Raw genomic sequence first — 20,322 nt, forward strand, 5'->3', positions numbered from 1 at the left:
CTTAGCTACTTTAATTTTGTTGATTCTAATTTGTTTTTTTTTGTTGATGGGATATTGTTTCGAATAGATTTGATGGAAACTGGGTTATAACATCACACTTCTACTCATTGCCCCTGGCAACCTTTGATAAAACTGTCCTGTTTATTTTCAATACATGCTTAAAAGTATCGTGTATCAGAAATGTACAGAAAGAGTACTGTTCATTTCTGATACATGGATACTTTTATACCGTTATAGATACCTATCAAGCAATAAGTAGCAGACCTTTAGTCCGACCCAGATCGCAATTGATAACAATGGCTCTATACAATGCACAAGGATAATGTACATAAAACAACTAGTCAAAATCATAGTAACAAAACAAAATGGGGGGAACTACATGGCAGTTCAAAAACATATACAATGACATTAAATTAACATAACAACATATTACAAAAATCAATTATTATACATATCAATTGGCATCTATTTCATAATTTGGTTTGATTTATATTAATATGCAAAATATATAAATTAGAATATTGAATAATTATTTTAATTAATTGTGATGATAGAAGGCGCAGTTCTCTTGCTGGACACTTCACAGGCATTGAAAATAAGCAGGATGAAAAAAAAGTCATAAACTTTATTACAAATAAATTTCAACGGAAGAACCATCCGCTGATGCATACTTTCACCAGGAATGACCCACGTTTCACATTTCCTTTACACTACATTTAATAATATTGCAGTCCTCTACGCCATAGAGGGGGGTTGGATGGCTGAATGGTTAGCACGTGCGCGCTGTATCATAAAGTCTGTCATTGAGTCGACTGGCGTGACAAGGAGTAGGGTCACCTGTCCAACCTCGTGGGTTTTCTCCGGGCCCTCCGGTTTCCTCCCACTGCTAAAGACCCCTACGCGCAAGCGAATTATGGAAATAAAATTAAACCATGTGTTGGTCCCAAAATGACCTAGTTTGTGTCGAGTGGACGTTAAACCCCATTTCTCCCTCTCTCTCCTCTACGCCATAGACAAGTTGTTTTGACGATGTGGTCTAAACAAACACGTGATTGTTTTACGCTCAGAGTATCATAGCAAGACGCACGTGTAAATACTACTCAGGTCGTCTCTCCACAACAAAATCATTCTACCATGAAATGTAACGTGAGGCTCAGAAAGGGATAAATAATGAAAGAGCAGAAAGTATTTGTCACTTTTCGGTTGAAACGACTCGATAATAAATACTATTTTTCACATTTTGCTTCACAATACTCGATAGAAATGTGACGTAAGTAACTTATTAACACCTTTCCTCGGTGTATCGGTGAATATCAGGACAGTTTTGGTCGAGAGCCGCCTCGGCTGGGCCCCTCGACCAAAACTGTCCTGATATTCACCGATACACCGAGGAAATTGCACTAATAACTACTACTTATCTAATCTTCAACTAACAAGGTAGTTTACTAGCTTGACCTATTATTCCATTGTGGACAGTAGACAGATATAAGAGTATCAGAGCTACACAGTGCTACATTCATATAAAGCTGAGGTTTGATAATGGTCTATAATTTTTAAAATTAGATAACTTGTTAGATAACTTGTGCTCTAGATGGTTAGATTTTCAAGAGAGAATAATCATGTCTGTCAGTATAGAAGAGAGGATACTATAATTAATATTGAGTGTTGTGTTGTGTCTCATAGCAGAACAATGAAAGTTAATGGTGAAAATCTCTTGATGAGAAAAGGTCTGTTATTCATAATTTTGAGCACCCTTGTATTTTCCATGCGTCATTGAGCACCATTGTATTTTTTAGAACAAAGCCGTTTTAGTGAGATTAATTCGATCTTCAGAATAAAAGCAATAAGAACCAAAGTGCTGGTTGTCAACTTCAACTAACTGTATGTGTAGTGTTAAAAATAGCACAAAAATGACAAAAATAGCGTAAATCCTCAACAACGTGTCAGGAGAAAAATACATAAGAAAATAGTTATCTGATCTGTATTAAATTTATATGAATGATTTAAATTAGTAAAATGAAGAAGACAAATGGAATTTCAACAATTTCCATTGATAACGTCTGGAGTTATGACCCTTGTTTCACTTTGTTGTATGATTTGTATTATATTGATATCAGCTGTGTACATGTATTATAGATGCTTCCGTTACCCACAAAAGAATAAATATGAGACAACCCTTATCTACTTCCTGGACGATTTGGTTGCTGTGGGCATATGTTTTGTTGCCTGGCAACCTGTCTTTAAAATCAATCAATATAGTCATTAAAGCAAACATTCCATGAAAATTTCAGAAAGTTTCTAACTTAATTTATTAACAGAAGGGCATAACTGTGGACTTGATATTCCAAAAGCAATATATACTGTCCTTCCTCCCAACACAGTTATTTCTAGACTCTGTACCAACAGAGCTAAGGAAGATGGGCATATACTATACAGTGAGCTATGAGAGGAAGTTTGCCAAACAGTTGCATTTCCATCTTATTTCAAATTCCAACTGTCATAGGTTCTTTTACGTGCACACCAACACCAAGTGTACACAGGACCATCAGCACATCTGACACGGGGAACCAGGCCAGAAAACTTTCTCAGCCAATTTGACACCTCCACCATTGTAAGGGTACATACTTGTTGAAGATATCTTTTAAACATCTTACAGCCCTGTTAAATTATAATCAAACCATTTTGATATTTTATCCCTGTTGGTAATCTTGGTTTTCAATCTCAGCCTTCTTGTTTTCTAATTGTTTCTTGTGGCTGTAGGCCTACTACAATGTATGTCATCGTAATTAGAAGTCTTGAGCTCACTAATACAGCTTATCAAGGCCTTCACATAATCCTCACATTTTTCATCAATAATTTCAATTGTCTTAGGACCCTGAAAATATCGTGAATACCTGGTCTCGGTCTTTCTAACGGAAATATCTACCTGTAATAACCGAGTTTCAAAGTTCAAGGTTCAATGTCAAGGTTGCTGGAACTTTACCACTTCAGCTTCAGCTGTTCCACTATGGTATTATGCTATGAAACACTTCAAATCTTAGTCCAAACCTTTTTAATCTACTTTTCTTTTCTTCCATTATGCTAGTAAGGTTGCTTTTATTTGTTTTTTCAACTAACAGAAAACCTTCAACGGCTGTAAATGTATATATTTCTTTATGTGTTTCTATTACAACCTCTGATTGGACAACGTTATTGTTCACATGTTTGTGGTAAAGGGAGATAACATTCCTCAAAGTTTGTGAATTTTAGACTAATCTAGCAATGGCTAGTTGTTGTAAAAACTTGGTGTCGTTGCTTCAGGAACATGACTATATATCAGCATTACATGTACTTTGGTGGCATCTTATTGATTATCACATCCATAGAAAGAGCCTTATTTTATAACACATAACGTACCGGTAAGTAATTCAAGTTTTTCAACAAGAACAGATCAACAACAAAGAGAGTGATAAAGATTATATTGACTAGTAATTCCTATCAGTCTTTCACATTATTGAACCTTTGGTTTTTTTCTCCACGGTATGAATAGTTTATGAACATTGATTCTCAGTAATGTGCTACATTCTCATGAAATCAGGCTGTTTTTATTTTGTCTGGAATGGTTGTCAATACAAAATAACTGCTTTAATCGTTTACTAACCTTCTTATATTAAAGAAATAACTTTCGTTTCCAGAGTGCTGAAAACCTTGAGAGCACAATAGAGGCTACATTATTACACGCCCACATTTTGTTTGTGGACACTCTTCTGGTCACAATTTTTTCTGATTTTGAAAAAACTAGAAATATAGGTTTATATCCCTAAGATCTCGATTACTTTCGATATTGGCGCATATCGGACTGTAACTTCCTGGATTATGGCCGCTGATTGTACGAAAAATCATGCTGCCCCCATCCGTCCGTCCATCCGTGTGTCCATTTACATTTTGTTTGTGAACACTCTACAGGTCACAATTTTGATGAAACTTAAAATATAGGTTTATCTCCCAAAGATCTCGGTTCCTTTCAATATTGGCACATATCAGACTGTAACTTTCTGGAATTATGGCTCCTAATTGTACGAAAAATCTTGTTTTTAGCTTGTTGTTCCTCTAGTGCTGGCAGGATATATCGTTGAATCGATGTATTGCGATTCACCTTCCCATGATTCGCGATACGCTGAATCAATGTTTTTTTCTGGCTTCAGTAAGTAACCTGTTACTCTTAATTATCCCCGTCCCACATTATCCATAGGTTCACAAACACTGTTAAATTGTTTTGGTCCTTATTTCGATCCACATCAATATCGTGATAACAAAGTTTTATTTCTTCAACATCAGCAGGACTAAAAATATCAATTATTCATTTATCCTGTTGTTTTCTTGGTGAATATTGACCTGGTTATGAATCATGATACGAATTGTATCGTAGTCCCTGAATCGTATTGTGACTACAGTGGCAATACCAAGGTCCCTCTAGAACTCAAAATTTTTATCCGATTTAAAAAATTGTTTGAACATATCTCCATAACGCGATAATTATGGTCAGTCCTTGTACGCAGATAATGTAAAAGTATGGTATGTCAAGGTTGTGGACCCTCAAGTGCTCACAATTTTGATTAAAATTTGATGAAACTTTAAATTTATGTTACCTCATTTTGCCCCCTATTTTGCTAAACTATCTTTTGCTAACTTAGAACATCATAGTTAGTTTGTAGAAATCTGCTTGAAAGAACTAGCTGTTGTTGCCTGGCAACCTGTATTTTATCTGCTACCATTACCAGAGGTGGGCGTATGTGTCGTGGCAGCGGCTCATTATTTCTGTTATATTCTTTCTTTCGAGGCAATCACGTTAAATCACACCTTACTCTACAGTAGTTTGCCTCTGAAACCTGAAAATACTTTAATTGAAAGATAAAATTATTTGGCCCTGAAGATACATGTGTAGACATTTTCACATTTGTTTTTCTTACATCCAAAATGAATAGATATGTGGCCATGATGGTGTTTATTCAGATGGTTAAAATGATATAGCTTTAGCCCATCAGTAAGATCGGCTTAAATCACTTTTTTGACCTACAACTTTCAATGTTTCTACAATTTTCTTTTTTTTTCATATTTCATATTATAATATGCATGTGTCTCTTTGATTAAATCAAGGAAATTACAAAAGGTTTTATTTTGTAGGAATTTATATTCCTACGAAACTATATCTTTAATACACAGATAATGGATTTACTGTTCCAAAGGGTTGAACTTACAGCTTTCGTAAATACATTTTTGGTTTCACGTTTTTTTCAGATAGTAATTTTGTTTTGGGCAACGCACAAGGTAATGGTGGTCCAATTGTTTACTGTTCAGATGGATTTTGTGAACTTACAGGACATTTTCGCTCTCAGGTTATGGCCAAGAGCTGTGCATGCAAATTTCTTTATGGTAATGATACCGAAGAAACCGAAAAAGAGAAGATCGAAGAGGCCTTGGAGAATAAGAAAGAACTAAAGACAGAAATTATGATGTATAAAAAAAATGGTATGTGTTTCTTAAATTAATCTCACACTGTTACCAAAAAAAGTGAAGGAAATCAGATGTTGTTTTCATAATTTTTATTGTAATAACTCTGTTATTATTATTTTGTTTTGTTTTAATTTCCCACCAAAAACACAATGATAGAGTACAATCTTCTACTTTATGCTTGTGTAGTAAGTTCCATAATAAGAATTTTCAGCTTAGGTTATTTGATTAGTCAAGACTTTGGAACATAACAACTCTGCTTTTTATTGAGGTAGAATGTTTAAACATGGTGTAGATGTTCATTAGGTGAATGTCTTGACTGAGTTCAATGATTAACATTTCAAGCTAAAGCTAAGCAGAGCTAAGCAATTTCATTGGTCAAAGATAACTTTCATTCTGTCTGATAGAGAGTGATGAAACTTAGTGTATAGTTAATAATCAGTTTGATTGCTTGATACTTTTAAAAAAAATAAATGTGCGATTAATTAATATGTGTCATCTATTTATTTTGTGATTTCGGTGGGGGACATCAGCCTTATACTGTTGGCTTGTTAGCATCCTGTTCTGATGTTCTTTCAGAATGGTTTTCTTTTCTACAATTTGGATATTTGGCAGAGTTAGCCCTTTGTTGCTAAATCTTGTCAGCACAATAGGCCAATATGTGTTTCACCATTGAATTACAGAAGTCACAGTTCAATCGGAGCAAACATGACCTTAATATCAACAGGTGACAATCTTATCAGTGTTCAGTGGTAACAATTCTATGGAATGGAATATAATTAGTGTTTATTACTGAGCGACAGTTCATAATAAATAGTAATTCCATAGAATTGTTACATGTGTATGTTGAAGGAGGTCTACTGTATAACGAGTAGGACGTACCTCTTGCTAACCCCATTATGATCGAAATATACAGGTATAATATAATTAACCTTAACCAATTAAAGGACATTGTTCTAAAACGTAAAGTATGAATTGAATATAATAATATAATGATAATTTATGTGTAATTGCCTACAAGCTACAACTTCATCAAGGTGCATCCCTTACACAACACCACATTAATTATCGTATCACCATGTTCACTTAAACAATTTGTGTACTTGTTCATTTCAAGATTATTGAATGTAAATCAGGATCTAGACTTGCTATTCGAAGTTAGTGATTATCTTAAAGCCCTGCCCCCTTGCCAAAAACCTTATGCTAACACAATATTGCCTATTGTTTTTAAAGTAGCTAAGTCCGAAACTCAATATCATCCAAAATCTTCAACATTGAAAACACGATTTTTTTCAATTTAAATCGGCATTGGTGTTGTGGTCTTACCTGGAAAAGATGGTCTTCTGATATCCAATATTTAAGACCATTGGTACACGAATCGTGTACCATAATGCGTTTCAGCGCCATTTGTAACAAGGTGCTCAAAGAATGAGGCTAGACATATTCCACAAGTCATATCAAACGGTGATGCCATATTCTTATTTGGAGAGCATGCGCAATATATACTATCGGTGTTGACTGGAATAACCAGACGCTAGAAACTGTCTTTCGGTTGAGACTTCTGGCATATTTTGCCGAATATAACTGATGACAATTCACAGTAAAACGGAAACGATTGAATGTAAAACAGTTTATATAAATTCATATTACATTATTATATGTGTTGCAACCCATTTGTGCCAATTTCTAGGCCCAAAATATTAGCGATTTAGCTCCTTTATCATATTTTTTTTTTGAATTTGGTGTGAAGCGTTGGGTTAATCCGAGGACCATCACTGCTGATATTCAACATTCCAAAACAATCTGTTACAGATTATTTCAAATTTTGTGTGAAGCATTGGGGTCATGAGAGGACTAATTTTATTGATATTCAGCGTTCAATGGCCTTCCATTCCAGAATTATCTTCCTTTTCAGACTTTGTGAACGTGATAAAGGCTCCAGTTTTCTAACAATATATCTTTTTCAACTTCGATGGAAATCATTGGGAGAATGAACCCTATCTTATTCGAAATATGGGCAAAAGTTTCATGGCAACAACTTGCTCATAGACAATACTGACTAACTGTGAAGTAAAACCTTATAAAATGTTAATCGTCAATAAAATTACATTAAAATATCAGATAGGAATGTATTTATTTATATCAATTCATCGTTCAAAGCATTTTAAAATACTGTAGCAATAGTGGGCAGCGTCCCATTAATTGCAACTTGAAAACTGTATTAGTGAAATTAGAAAGTGGATGTCAAAGAACTTTCTAAAATTGAATGATGATAAAACCGAATATTTGTTATTGGGCTCAAGGCATCAATTAAGTAAATTTGCACATATTTAGCACCATGGGCCTTTCGTCTGACCACACCACATCCTACGTACGACACATGCATCTTTTCTTACTACATATCTTAGTAGCCTTGTGATCGTCTAGAATTTGTCTCTAGCTGTCTTTGCTATAATGCTATCATTAATTATAAGAGCATTTCAAACATTACGTACATCAGATAAACTACTTTTAGTAGTCTCTTATGATCAGCGCTCTTTTAGTTATCAAGCACCTGTTTTATGGAATAATCTACCATTTAGTTTTTAAGATGTTGTACATCTCTATATTCTTTTAAAAAACAACTTAATCAGGCTTTTAACTGACTCTGTATACAATCATTAACATGTCCATAATCTTGTTGTTTATTTATGATTACATTGTCACTTTGTAAAGTGCCCCTGAACATGTTATATGAAAGGGTGCACTATAATTATGCTGTAATAATAATAATAACTAGAACTGCGACGCAGTAATGACCGGTTTCACTGGTGCCCCGTTACCCTTGAATATATGTCACTTCCGGTGCCAATGAAACCATTAAACAGGTTTCCATATAAGCATTCCACACATCAAATAAAATGTACGCAGAATCAACCAAATCCAGCAATATCAATTCATTGTATACATTTGTTACATGTTAGTGATCCTGACAAATTACATTATTTCCGGTGATAACGAAAATGTTAAATTAGTTTTATGAAATCAGACATAGTATAAGGCATCACATGGTGAAAATTTTATGTAAATCGAATAATAATTGCCACTTTTATAGACCAAAAACCTTGAAAAGTGACTTGTAGAAAATCGTCTATTTCTCTGCAACCGTACAAACCGTACAAGTTAGAAACCAGTTTTTGGTATCTGTATGATCGTGTGGGTTCAATCTATTTGTTGCTTGGAATCAAATATCATAATTTTAAAAATAATACAAATCAGACTCATTTTAATACAATATCTGTTTTGAAGGCTAAAAATACAGTTTTTTCCAAAATGACGTTACTTCCGGTGACAGTAAAAGTGTTAAATTACTTGTATGAAATCGAATAATAATTGACACTTTTATGGACCAAAAACCTTGAAAAGTTACCTGTTGAAAATCGTCTATATCTCCGCAACTGAACAAGTTAGAAACTATTTTGTGATATCTATATGATCGTATGGGTTCATTCTATTAGTTGATTGGAATCAAATATAAAATTTTTAAACAAATAACAAATACAACTCATTTGAATAAATTACTGGTTTTGAAGGCTATAAATACAATTTTTGCCCAAATTACGTCATTTCCGGTGACATTGAAAATGTTAAATTGGTTTGACCTAGTTAAAATTGACCTTACGCATCAAATGGTGTCACTTTCATGAAAATCGAATAAAAATTGATTCTTTTACAGCCAAACTAGCGTAAAAAGTGACTCATGCAAAATTGCCCATTTCTCGGCAACTGCTCATATTACAAACTAATTTTCACATACATTCTCTTTGTATGGATGATTGCTACTAGTTTATGAAAGTTGTGAAGAAATATTTTAAAATTTGAAAAGCCTGAATGGGTTGTGAATAGCTCATTTTTTCACCTTTTTTCACCTTTAAATCGAAATGATCCGAAAACGAAATAAAAATTAAAAAAACTGAGTGCGATGATTTCTGCGCCTTAACAGGGCACACCATTTCAGTCATACCAGATTTGAAAAAAATAATATTTGCTTTCAAAAAGTGGTACCGAACTGTCAAAATTGCAGTTTTTACTAAATTTACGTCACTTCCGTTGCCGAAAGGCAACTTTACTGGTAAGAAAAAAAATGACATTTTGGAGCACGGAGCATATGAACTTTGTTTTATACAGATCGAACAATAAATAATTAATCCAGGACTGAAAAACTAAATTAGCCAATGGGGGCCAAGGAAATATACGGTGACAAAAAATGTTGCCATTTTTGGTCAAATCAGATGACTCTTGAACCCTGGGTAAAATACCACATAAAAATATTCATTAATAAAAATTGGTCAAATCAGATGACTCTTGAACCCTGGGTAAAATACCACATAAAAATAATCATTAATAAAAAAGTTTTTCGTAAAAATTTAAATTTTCAAAATTTGGCGCCTAATATCTCCGAAGATTCGTCGAAAATAAAAAATCTAAAGAACTGTAGCTATGTGCCTTGTCTCCGGCTATGTCAAAATGTATCAAATATTACAATCCGACAATTATTGATAACATTACGGCAAAATTTTGAAAAACGACAACTTCGGTGATTTCGGACATTTCGCATAGTCGCAGAACGTTAGAAATTTAAGTCAAACCCACTTTCCCAGTAAAACCGAAGACATCGAATAGATCCGACTAGTAGTTTCTGAGATATACTCAAATGGAAAAATAATAATAATAACTAGACCTGCAAGCAGCACTGAACCGGCTTTCAGGAATCAGACAGGAAATGTTTCATACAATAGCCCATTTATCGAGCTACCAAACGATACTTTAGATGTTTTTCCAAACTTTCACCTCCTCACCTTATAGCATTGCCATAATCTAGAAAGCGATTAATACTAAAAGCTCTTAATGTGGCACCTTTGGGCTGTAGCTAGAGCCAATAAGTTCACTGTTATATAAGTGAGAAGCTTCAAAGATATACCTTCTAAGGCAAAAAAACAATTTAATAGAATAGAAACACTCCAGGTTGCTACAAAACAAGATTTTGAAGGATCAAGATTAAAAATACCTTCCAAAAAACAATAAATAATGGCATGGTTTCTGAACTTCCTGCTGCCTGAAACATTCAGAGTCTGAACAATTGCTGATCTGTCGGTGTTAGCAACACTATAGGAATACTAGACAACAAATCACTCAAATAATTTGCAATATTTTCTACAGTGGGATCCAAAGGATCAATTTGTTTCCGATCTGCCTAAAAATTCTATCGTCTCAAGGCCAGATTATACTGTTTGTTAATTCCTGGTCTCCAGGACCTGAGAATAGTGTCAATAGCATGTTGTGATAGTCCTCTATTAGTGAGGGTTTGCTTGAGACAAGCATTCATGTATAAAATTTTGCCTCCCATGGGGTAGCACATCCCATGGTGGACTAAACGCAAGAGGTCCTTCCGTAGAAGCAAATGAATGGGGTTAGAAATTAGCATTGCTAAGAGTCTAGAATATCATACCGGTATTGGCCATCCTGGCACTATAATTATAGCATGGTCTCTGATTATTTTGTTGAGATACCGGTACTTGGCAACTACACTGAAACTTTCAGTGAGAAGAGGAAGATGTATTGGTGAAAATTAAATCAACTCATCTTAAATACATCATATTCAAGAGCCAAACAAAATGGATCAGACTGTAAAGATACATACTTTACAACTTGGTAAATAAGCTGTGGTGTAAATAGATCTATGTCCGGTACAGATAAAAGATTACATACCCTCTGAAAAATGTGCTTAATCAACTTCAATTCTGTGAAGTCAGAAAAATGTCTAGATAATGCATCTGTTATGCTATGAGACATAATTGATCTATATTTAGCAGATAAATATTTCTAGAAGCACACCGGTACCAAATTTGTTTGCTTATATTAAAACAATTTATCTATAGTTCCCCAACATTATAAATATATGATAATTATAGGATATAGTGTTATCACATGGAACAAGTATATGCGTATTAGATAAATTGCTGCACAATGATGTCCATCCATAGAAAACTGCCAGCAGTTCAAGATAATTTATTGATATTCTGAACTATTCCAAAGCAGATAGATGTGAATATCATAAGGAGTGAGCACCCGATACATAAAGAGAAGCATCCAAAGTAAAGACTCAAGAGTGGTCTAATATGGTTACCATTTTAAATGCTAATGTTATATGTAACCACCAGTTTAACTCAAACGTCATTGAGGGAAATACCCATATGAATAATTACATTCTGTTTAACTTAAAGCTCTAGATTACTCTTTTATATAGGTAAAGGTACTAAAAGTATTGCTGTTCGTAGAAAAGGAACACAGTCCAATAAAATACTCTTTGTCTGATAGTGAGCTTGTTCGATGTTAAAGCTCTGGCCTTGGTTTTGACTTTATCCTTCGTTGAGTAAGAGATCAGTAAATAAATGACAATTAATAGTAAATTCTAAAAAATAATTTCTTTAGAAGGAAATCCTAGCTCTCGAAAATATCTTACAGCTTTCTGTGTGTAAAACCACATTCTTTTGCAGTGTTGATAGTGGAAAAGAAAAAATAGAATTGTCTGTAAAATATGAACAATGTATACAATGCCTGCGAAGGATTGCAAAATTTGATTTGAAAAACTTTAGAAAGAACTCTTGGAGCTGAGGAAACTCTGAAACGGAGACATGTAAATCTCAACCGTTTGATCTCAAATAAAATGTAAATATTATTTATGATGATCTGGACGAATATGAATAGAAAAAAGGCATCTTTTAGATCCATTAATGATAGAAAATCCTCTCTATGTATTATACTGATAGAAGCAAAGCATAAAGTTTCTTGTAACTAAAAAGATATTAGAAATAAACTGATTGGTATGAAAACCAGGGAATACCTGGACATAAAGCCTTCTTACTTAACATTAAATTAATCAACAAACTCCATCTGCTCTGAAATATACAGAGGTGGTTAGGCAAGCAAAGTATTAAGAATCCAGTTATCTGATGTCATGATAGACCATAACTGCCTAAAAAGTATTCGAAATCTGGCTGGCTACAAAAGTATTACCTACAGGTGTTACTGTAGCTGGGTTGATGCTGCCCTGAAAACGGAGGCCTGTAAAAGGATTGCTGCTTAGTACTCGACTCAACATGATTACCAAATAATACATATAATGTATAATTGATTGACTGATCTATATAAAGTCGTATCGACTGGCCGATTGGAAGAACAGAGTGGGTGATATCAACGACTTAAATAGCGTTTAAGGGAATTCCTAAGTTTTAAAAGACAATTCCAAATGGGTATTACCCTGGATCACTTACTGAATCAGCAATAGAATTTTTCGTATCTTAATTTTTTGACAGCAATGACAATAAGGGTGAAACACCAAGGCCCATTATCTTCTATATATCCTGAATAGCCGCATCTTGTGACTGTGCTTGACGGAATAAAAACTGATCAAATGTCAGTGTCCACCTGAGTTGCAACATACGGCCACATGCATTTGTAATTTTTCTTTTTAAATAGGGTCTTTAACAACAAGTTAATCTATCTCAACATGCTTCATGGTAACCATATTAACTAGTTTATAGATTAACGATCGAATCATTTACTGCATTGTCACCCTGAAAAATGGGGGAAAGAACAAAATCACTGAACCCCTGGTCAGGACTGAAATCATTATACTGTTGATTCAGGGTCAAAAATTATGAACCATTAGGTTCCATAGATTGGTCTGAACAAAATGATGCATTTGCCTGACAAGTCTTGTGCTCGTCAATGACCCCGTCTTTATATAAGCCCAGTCGGAGAAGAACAGTAGAAGTTAAACCTCATTTTATTTCATTTTATTTCTCATCAATGACATTATTATAAACATTGTTGTCTGTAAACAAAATCGTTAAAAATATAATATTTAATTGATTTTAAAATCATCTCTTCTTACATAAGTGTTATAAATTGGTAGGCTACTGTGTCATTTATTTCATTTTCATTTGACTATATAGTCATATATAAAGACTATTATTACTAAAACTACCGGTATAAGGACTTAGATGCATAACAAGCCTATATATCCATTTGTTGGCGGTAGAAGTAAAAGCATAATTATTTCCATTTATTCATTTATTTCATTTTCATTTGAACTATATAGTCATATATAAAGACTATTATTACTAAAACTACCGGTATAAGGACTTAGATGTATAACAGGCCTATATATCCATTTGTCGGCGGTAGAAGTAAAAACATAATTATTTCCATTAAAATATACACTCCGAACAGAGGACACATGGTCACGTAGATAGAAAAAAAGGATTATCAACACCAAGCGACACGATTATTACCGACATGAAAAATGTCAAAATGACTGCAATCAACAGACAGATTGGGGTAGAGTGAAATTAATGGTGAAACAAAAGAATCCACAGTATCCGTAATGGCAATACCACTCGGCCTGAATTTATCTACCTGATCGGGACATTACGAATCTTGTTTTAGTCACAAGGTTTAGAAGGCACTATACCTTTCTTTTTAAAAATACGATTTATGACTTGTCCCTTTAGCCGCCTCGTTACCGGTGTAAACATCCGGTTGAGATATTTATAATTTAATGGCGGCTTTTCTTTTACCAATCGTATCTACATCAACCAAGAGGTCTAACCTTCATCAAGGATGAGAATGTCTGGGTCTAAGTTTATAGAAACAGACTCTCCGGACAAAACCTCTCAAAATCATCGCTTGGAGATTTACTAAATTCAACATGGAATAAAGCAATAAACGGGCGTGAAACAACGCCACAAAAAATATATATAATATGGACCGGCACAGCGTACCGGTCGCGATCACGTAAAAAAGGAATTGAATCTACGATCCAACAAAATCGCAAAGTAATAGTATACGAATAATATGACTATGTAGTGCACCACTACTAGTCATGGTCTAGATCAAAAAAGAAAAAGACAACTAGAGCCGAGCCTTACCTCTTATTTATAGTCAGGCGTATGTTGACACAGTGCTGCACGTGCAATTGTGCTATTTTTAGACTTTGAATGTTGAGTTAGTATACATATTTATTTAGATCAATGAGAAATATGCAATATAAATCGGAGATGCCCGAAGGGCATATAATGGAATATAACTTAATTTTCGTTTTCGAGAAAATGGCGTCTCAAAATGCTCCAAAATGGAAAATACTAGATTTTCGGCGTACCATAATTTATTTTCTAGCCATCTAAATCGTATCATTCAGATGTCATATGATAATCCATTAATGGGGCTATCCAGCGACACTTTAGTTCTTCTGGTCCGCTAAGATTTGATGCAGAAATCAAGTTTTTCGCACGAGCGCTAATTGTTTTAAACCATTTTCTTCATTTTTTGAATATGTCCGGTATGGAGATTATTGTCGGGATAGTTTTAATAATCAATTTGGGGAATTAGATAGCCACAGGGCTCTGTAATGATATGTTACATTATCTGATCAGATAAAATGGCCCTGAGAAATCCTATTTTCAAAAGTGCCAAAAATTCAAAAATGTCAAAATATCGAAAATTAAATTCAATAACTCAATACATATTATACATCATTAGGATCGTAATTAGGTCAGCTATCTGAATGTGTAACCTTTTCATAAAAATCTGATTAAGAGCGTGTCCGCGAGAGCACCATGCAGGGGGTGATAACCCTTGGGTCAGGGATTTGGACCAAATTTTTTCTGTGAGATGGGTTAGTACCCAGATACATCCCCACAAAATATTAGATTGATTCAGTTGATACCGACCTGGAAAATTGGAAAAGTATTTTTTAATCGAAAAATAAGCCAAAAATAGGCAATTTTGGATCCAAATTTGAATGACCTGCTTTTCGGACAATAATTGATTAGGATAGACAAAATTGTGGGCATTAGTAGGACCACTCAGGTTCCTCCTTCACACTGATTTTGAAGTTTCTACTGCTAATGCTACCTTGGTACTGGCCGGATACCCAACTCTCTCTGAAAATTGAATTTTATGAAAACCAATGTTTAAGAGACTATAGCTCGTTCTTTGCAGGGACTAGGACCGAAGTTGAATGTTACCCACAACTAGCAACCTTCCTACTAACAAAATAAAAAATAAAAATGACCGGAACAGTCATAATAAAAACAGGAGTAATATATTAAAAACACCAAAAATTAGGATAAAATGTCCCGTCTATCAATACCCCAGATGAAGTATATGTATGGACATCTTTACAAATTTAATATATTCCATTTAGTCGTTAGCAAGGATGATTTACACATGAGAGGAACAAAGTAAAATGAGATTTAAACTCCACTGGACACAAACTAGGTCATTTTGGGACTAGCATAATATGGTGATGCATACTGTATCTATGGACATCATCACAAAGTTAATATATTCGTTAGCAAGGGTGATTTTGACTTAAGAGAGAGAAATGGAGTTTAAGGTCCACTCAACACAAACTAGGTCATTTTGGGACTAACATATGGTACAATTTCACTTCAATAATACACTTGTGGGAAAAGAGAATATCCATGAGGTTGAACAAACAACACCACACCATGTCACCGGCATGCTGTCACACCACGTAACTCAATGACAGACCTTAGGATCTAAAGTCTATGTGTTAGACCAGCAACAAGTTTCATGAATGTCCAATGCAATTTAAACAGAACAAATCGTCTTCTATAAATATGATATAATGAAAGGTGAAATATGATACACGATTCAGTGTAAGCATATTTTAGCTCTTGGGTAAAAGAAGTGTTTCTGAGGGATGTACTTGTAACAGGTTTTAAGGACGAGGGGATTGTAGATGATCCAGTGACAGTAAGTCGTAGTCACACAATCAGCAAGACGACCATACAATACCTTTTCTGCCAATGTTCCTTGTGCCAAATAGGTTATTTTGGTCAAACATATTTTAGGAATCAGACCAGCTCATTCCCATCTGTATTTAGGAGCCGATCATTGTATGGAAACATTTGGACGTTTTCATGGAGAGGCATTACAGATCGGGAGGCTATGATAATTCCATATTGAAATCCCTGAAGGAGAAGAGGTCAAAAACAGTACTACAAAATAAAACAGTACTCTGTGGTCCAAAAACCTTGAAGGAAGGTCAGAGAGCATTTACACTCGAACGTAGGAATCTAAGTAAGTGAGCACTTCTGCTCGAACGTAGGTATATGTAGGAGTTTGGCACATGCTGTCAACATTATCCTGGAGTGCCATAAATCCTGTTTTGATCTATGCCATGATTCAGAGATTACAATACCAGACATTAAATGTACCTACATGAACACTTCTGAATGTTTCTTCTTATGGTTCTTCTTTACATGAGCAGGTGTACAAATTAAAAGATATCATGTTTATGATAGTCATGTCAGTCAAATTTATACGATGATCTGCTCATGAATACAGATCTTAATAACAGTGGTCTGATCCCTGCAAAATTACACACCACTTATGACCCTTCCCTATGGCTATCAAGCAAGTGTGAAAGTCAGATTTTGTCACAAAAATATTATGATTTTAAACAAAATGATCTGTTTGACACGATTCACGTTGAAATTACGAAATATTACAAGTAATGGTGATGATCAGTAGTCATTTGAAGATAATCGTTGGTCATTGCTGAAAAGGTGCTGCTTAGGTTAAATTGTGCTAATATAAAAGCTTGCTATGCCAGTCCTTACATTTATGCACTTCCATGCTACTAACTACTGAATACAGATGAGAATAATCGTTGCCTGATCCTGCAAAATTATACACCAGTTAAGCCCCTTTCCTACGATGACCGCGAACGTCCGATTTTGTCACAAAAACTTCATGATTTTTAACCAAGATAGTATATTTGGCACAAGGAACGTTCAAGTAACAAAAAATAGTACTAATGTTCATAATCAACGGTCATTTGAACTCTTGAAAATAGTATTCGGTCATTAGTGAAAAGACGAATTTCGTGGAAAATATCGTTTTTACACATTTTCAGAATATTACAGCACTCTAGTGGGTTGCGTTCTGGTCAGTTTTTTTCTTTTGACATTTACTTTGAGAAATGCCCTTCACAACCACACCAAGCAATTCTATGTCAGACCTGCAAAGAAGCAGCTACATGCGTTTTAGGATAGCATAGTTTTAAACATATGTAAAATGACCACTTTATGATCACTCACAGAAAATTCCACATGATTCATTCATTCCCAAACGACTGCAGGATTTTAAGACGACTACTAGGCCTATCATACCTGACCAATATCAAAAATTTAGAGACACAACATTTCGGGTAGGAGCGTTTTGAAATTAGGGTAACAAATTGGTCGAAATATGTCAACTTTTGCCCCAAAACAACAATTTCCAGTTATATCGGAAGTTGTCAGTTCAAAATTTTTTCACTCCATCATGTGACTTCTGTCGCCTAGGGGTCCCCATAGACCAAGTATGGTTGAAATTTGCTGACCCCCCGGGTTATCGTTTTTTTCAATTTCTGCATGGTGCTCTCGTGGACACGCTCTTAAATAATAAAATAATATAGCATTTTCCAAAATTTCACGAATTTTCGACTTTTTTTCGATTTTCAGTCCCTTTTTTATCCTATTCCAGACATTTCAAAGACTTATTGGATGGGTTCATGCACAAGACTATCGAATGGACTCTCGATAGAGAAAGTTAAAAAAAAATACTTGATTTTCAGCTTGTCATATTTTGCTGCTTGGTAATAGTATCCGTATAAATTGGGCATCATACGACAGTCCATTCCTCGGGCCACTCAACGAAAGCTTAATTCTTTTAATCTATTGATACTGGACGGAGAAATCAAGTTTTTCCCCAAAACACCCATTATTTGCGTTTTTTTCGAAATATCTATCATTATTTCGACTACTTCCGGTTTCCGGATCGTTGTTGAAATTGCTTTACCAACCGGTCTGACTATATAGCTTTATGTTCCAGTAGTTTCAGAAACATAAATTGAGGCTTTCAAAAAAATATAAGGGTTATAAAATGGACAGAAAATTCGAAAAAAATCGAAAAATAAAGGGCAATAACACTGAATCAAACTTATATTTTTGGAATCGGATAGACTTCAGGTATCCAAAAATGTAGGTCAAATTTGAAAATTTTGCAGAATAACAAAAATTGTCTCGTAAACAACGTATTTTCAAAATTCGAACGACAAAAGCCATAGATGAGTGTTTGAAATTGAAAAATGTGAGATAGCCATTATCTCGGAAAAGATTCGGGGTTTCTGAAAATGTCATTTGTTTGAAAATAGGTAAAGAATTGACGAAACCACGGCCGATTGTCAATTCTGGAAAAAAGTACAAAATTCGGTTACTTCCTGTATGCGCAGAAGTTTCAAAATTGTTTTATCAAGTAGCCACCACATGGTTTCCCGATAGAAAACTAGACCTGCAAGCAGCACTGAACCGGCTTTCAGGAATCAGACAGGAAGTGTGTCATACAATAGCCCATTTATCGAGCTACCAAACGATACTTTAGATGTTTTGATCCGGTCACACCCGACGGTGAAATCCCGATTGTTGCAACAGCACCGATTTTTTCACTGTCTTTTTTTGTCCCCCGCCTTTCGAAGAAAGCAGGGGACTATTAAAATGGGTTCGTCCGTCTGTCTGTCTGTCTGTCTGTCTGTCTGTCTGTCTGTCTGTCTGTCCGTCCATCTGTCTGTCCGTCACACTTTTTGGGACACAATAACTCTCTTCCTAATTGAGCTAGAATGTTCAAACTTGGTGTATGTGTTTATTAGGTCAATGCCTTGATGGAGTTCGAAGATGAGCTTTTTCCGCTTAGGGTAAGCAGAGATAAGCAATTTGATTGGTTGATGCTTTGGGACACGATAACTCTCTTCCTAATTGGGCTAGAATGTTCAAACTTGGTGTATGTGTTGATTAGGTCAATGCCTTGATGGAGTTCGAAGATGAGCATTTTCCGCTTAGGGTAAGCAGAGATAAGCAATTTGATTGTTTGATGCTTTGGGACACGATAACTTTTAATTGAGCTAGAATGTTCAAACTTGGTGTATGTGTTTATTAGGTCAATGCCTTGATGGAGTTCGCAGATGAGCATTTTCCGCTTAGGGTAAGCAGAGATAAGCAATTTGATTGGTTGATACTTTGGGGCACGATAACTCTCTTCCTAATTGAGCTAGAATGTTCAAACTTGGTGTATGTGTTGATTAGGTCAATGCCTTGATGGAGTTCGAAGATGAGCATTTTCCGCTTAGGGTAAGCAGAGATAAGCAATTTGATTGGTTGATGCTTTGGGACACGATAACTTTAGTTCTAATTAAGTGAGAACTATTATAAATTAATTAAATATGTAGTATGCAATAATGAATTGACATTTAATGACAGAAAGAAAACAGTGAACTTTGCACAACTTGCAGCAAGATGGAAAATAGACCCGTTGATACAACCAAACTCTAGATCTGTAGGCATAGAGCATGTTTTCCCCTTAATATGCTATAATTATTCCATCAAAAACATTGTATGCTTAGACTATAAGTAAAGATATACTGTTTGATTGTTCAATACTTTGTAAAAGATAATTTGTGATAAATTTATATGTGTCCTCTAATTATTTTCCTATTTCGGCGGGGGACATCAGCCTCACTGTTGGCTTGTTTTTTAAATTATCGAATTTTTTTTTGACTACTTCCTGTTTACGGATTATTTTCGGGATAGATTTAACAAGTGGTATGGGAACTTAACTTCCTGTACCAGAAGTTTCAGAAAGATCCATTGGACAGTTTTACCTCCCTTAAACTATTAGTAGCAGATTTACAGATATAACGATTTTTCGACTTTTTTCAAAAAT

General features: G+C 34.8%; 1 protein-coding gene across 1 annotated transcript in view; it reads left to right on the plus strand.

The window, feature by feature from the left end:
- Window positions 1-20,322, plus strand: part of LOC126832520 (potassium voltage-gated channel subfamily H member 8) — a 109,726-nt gene that overhangs the window by 37,217 nt on the left and 52,187 nt on the right. The window contains exon 2 of the mRNA XM_050563332.2: window positions 5,278-5,508. Within this exon, the coding sequence (XP_050419289.1) occupies window positions 5,278-5,508 (231 nt within the window). The remainder of the gene's footprint in view (window positions 1-5,277; window positions 5,509-20,322) is intronic.

This window comes from Patella vulgata, chromosome 9 (genome assembly GCF_932274485.2).
Source record: "Patella vulgata chromosome 9, xgPatVulg1.2, whole genome shotgun sequence".
NCBI lineage: Eukaryota > Metazoa > Mollusca > Gastropoda > Patellidae > Patella > Patella vulgata.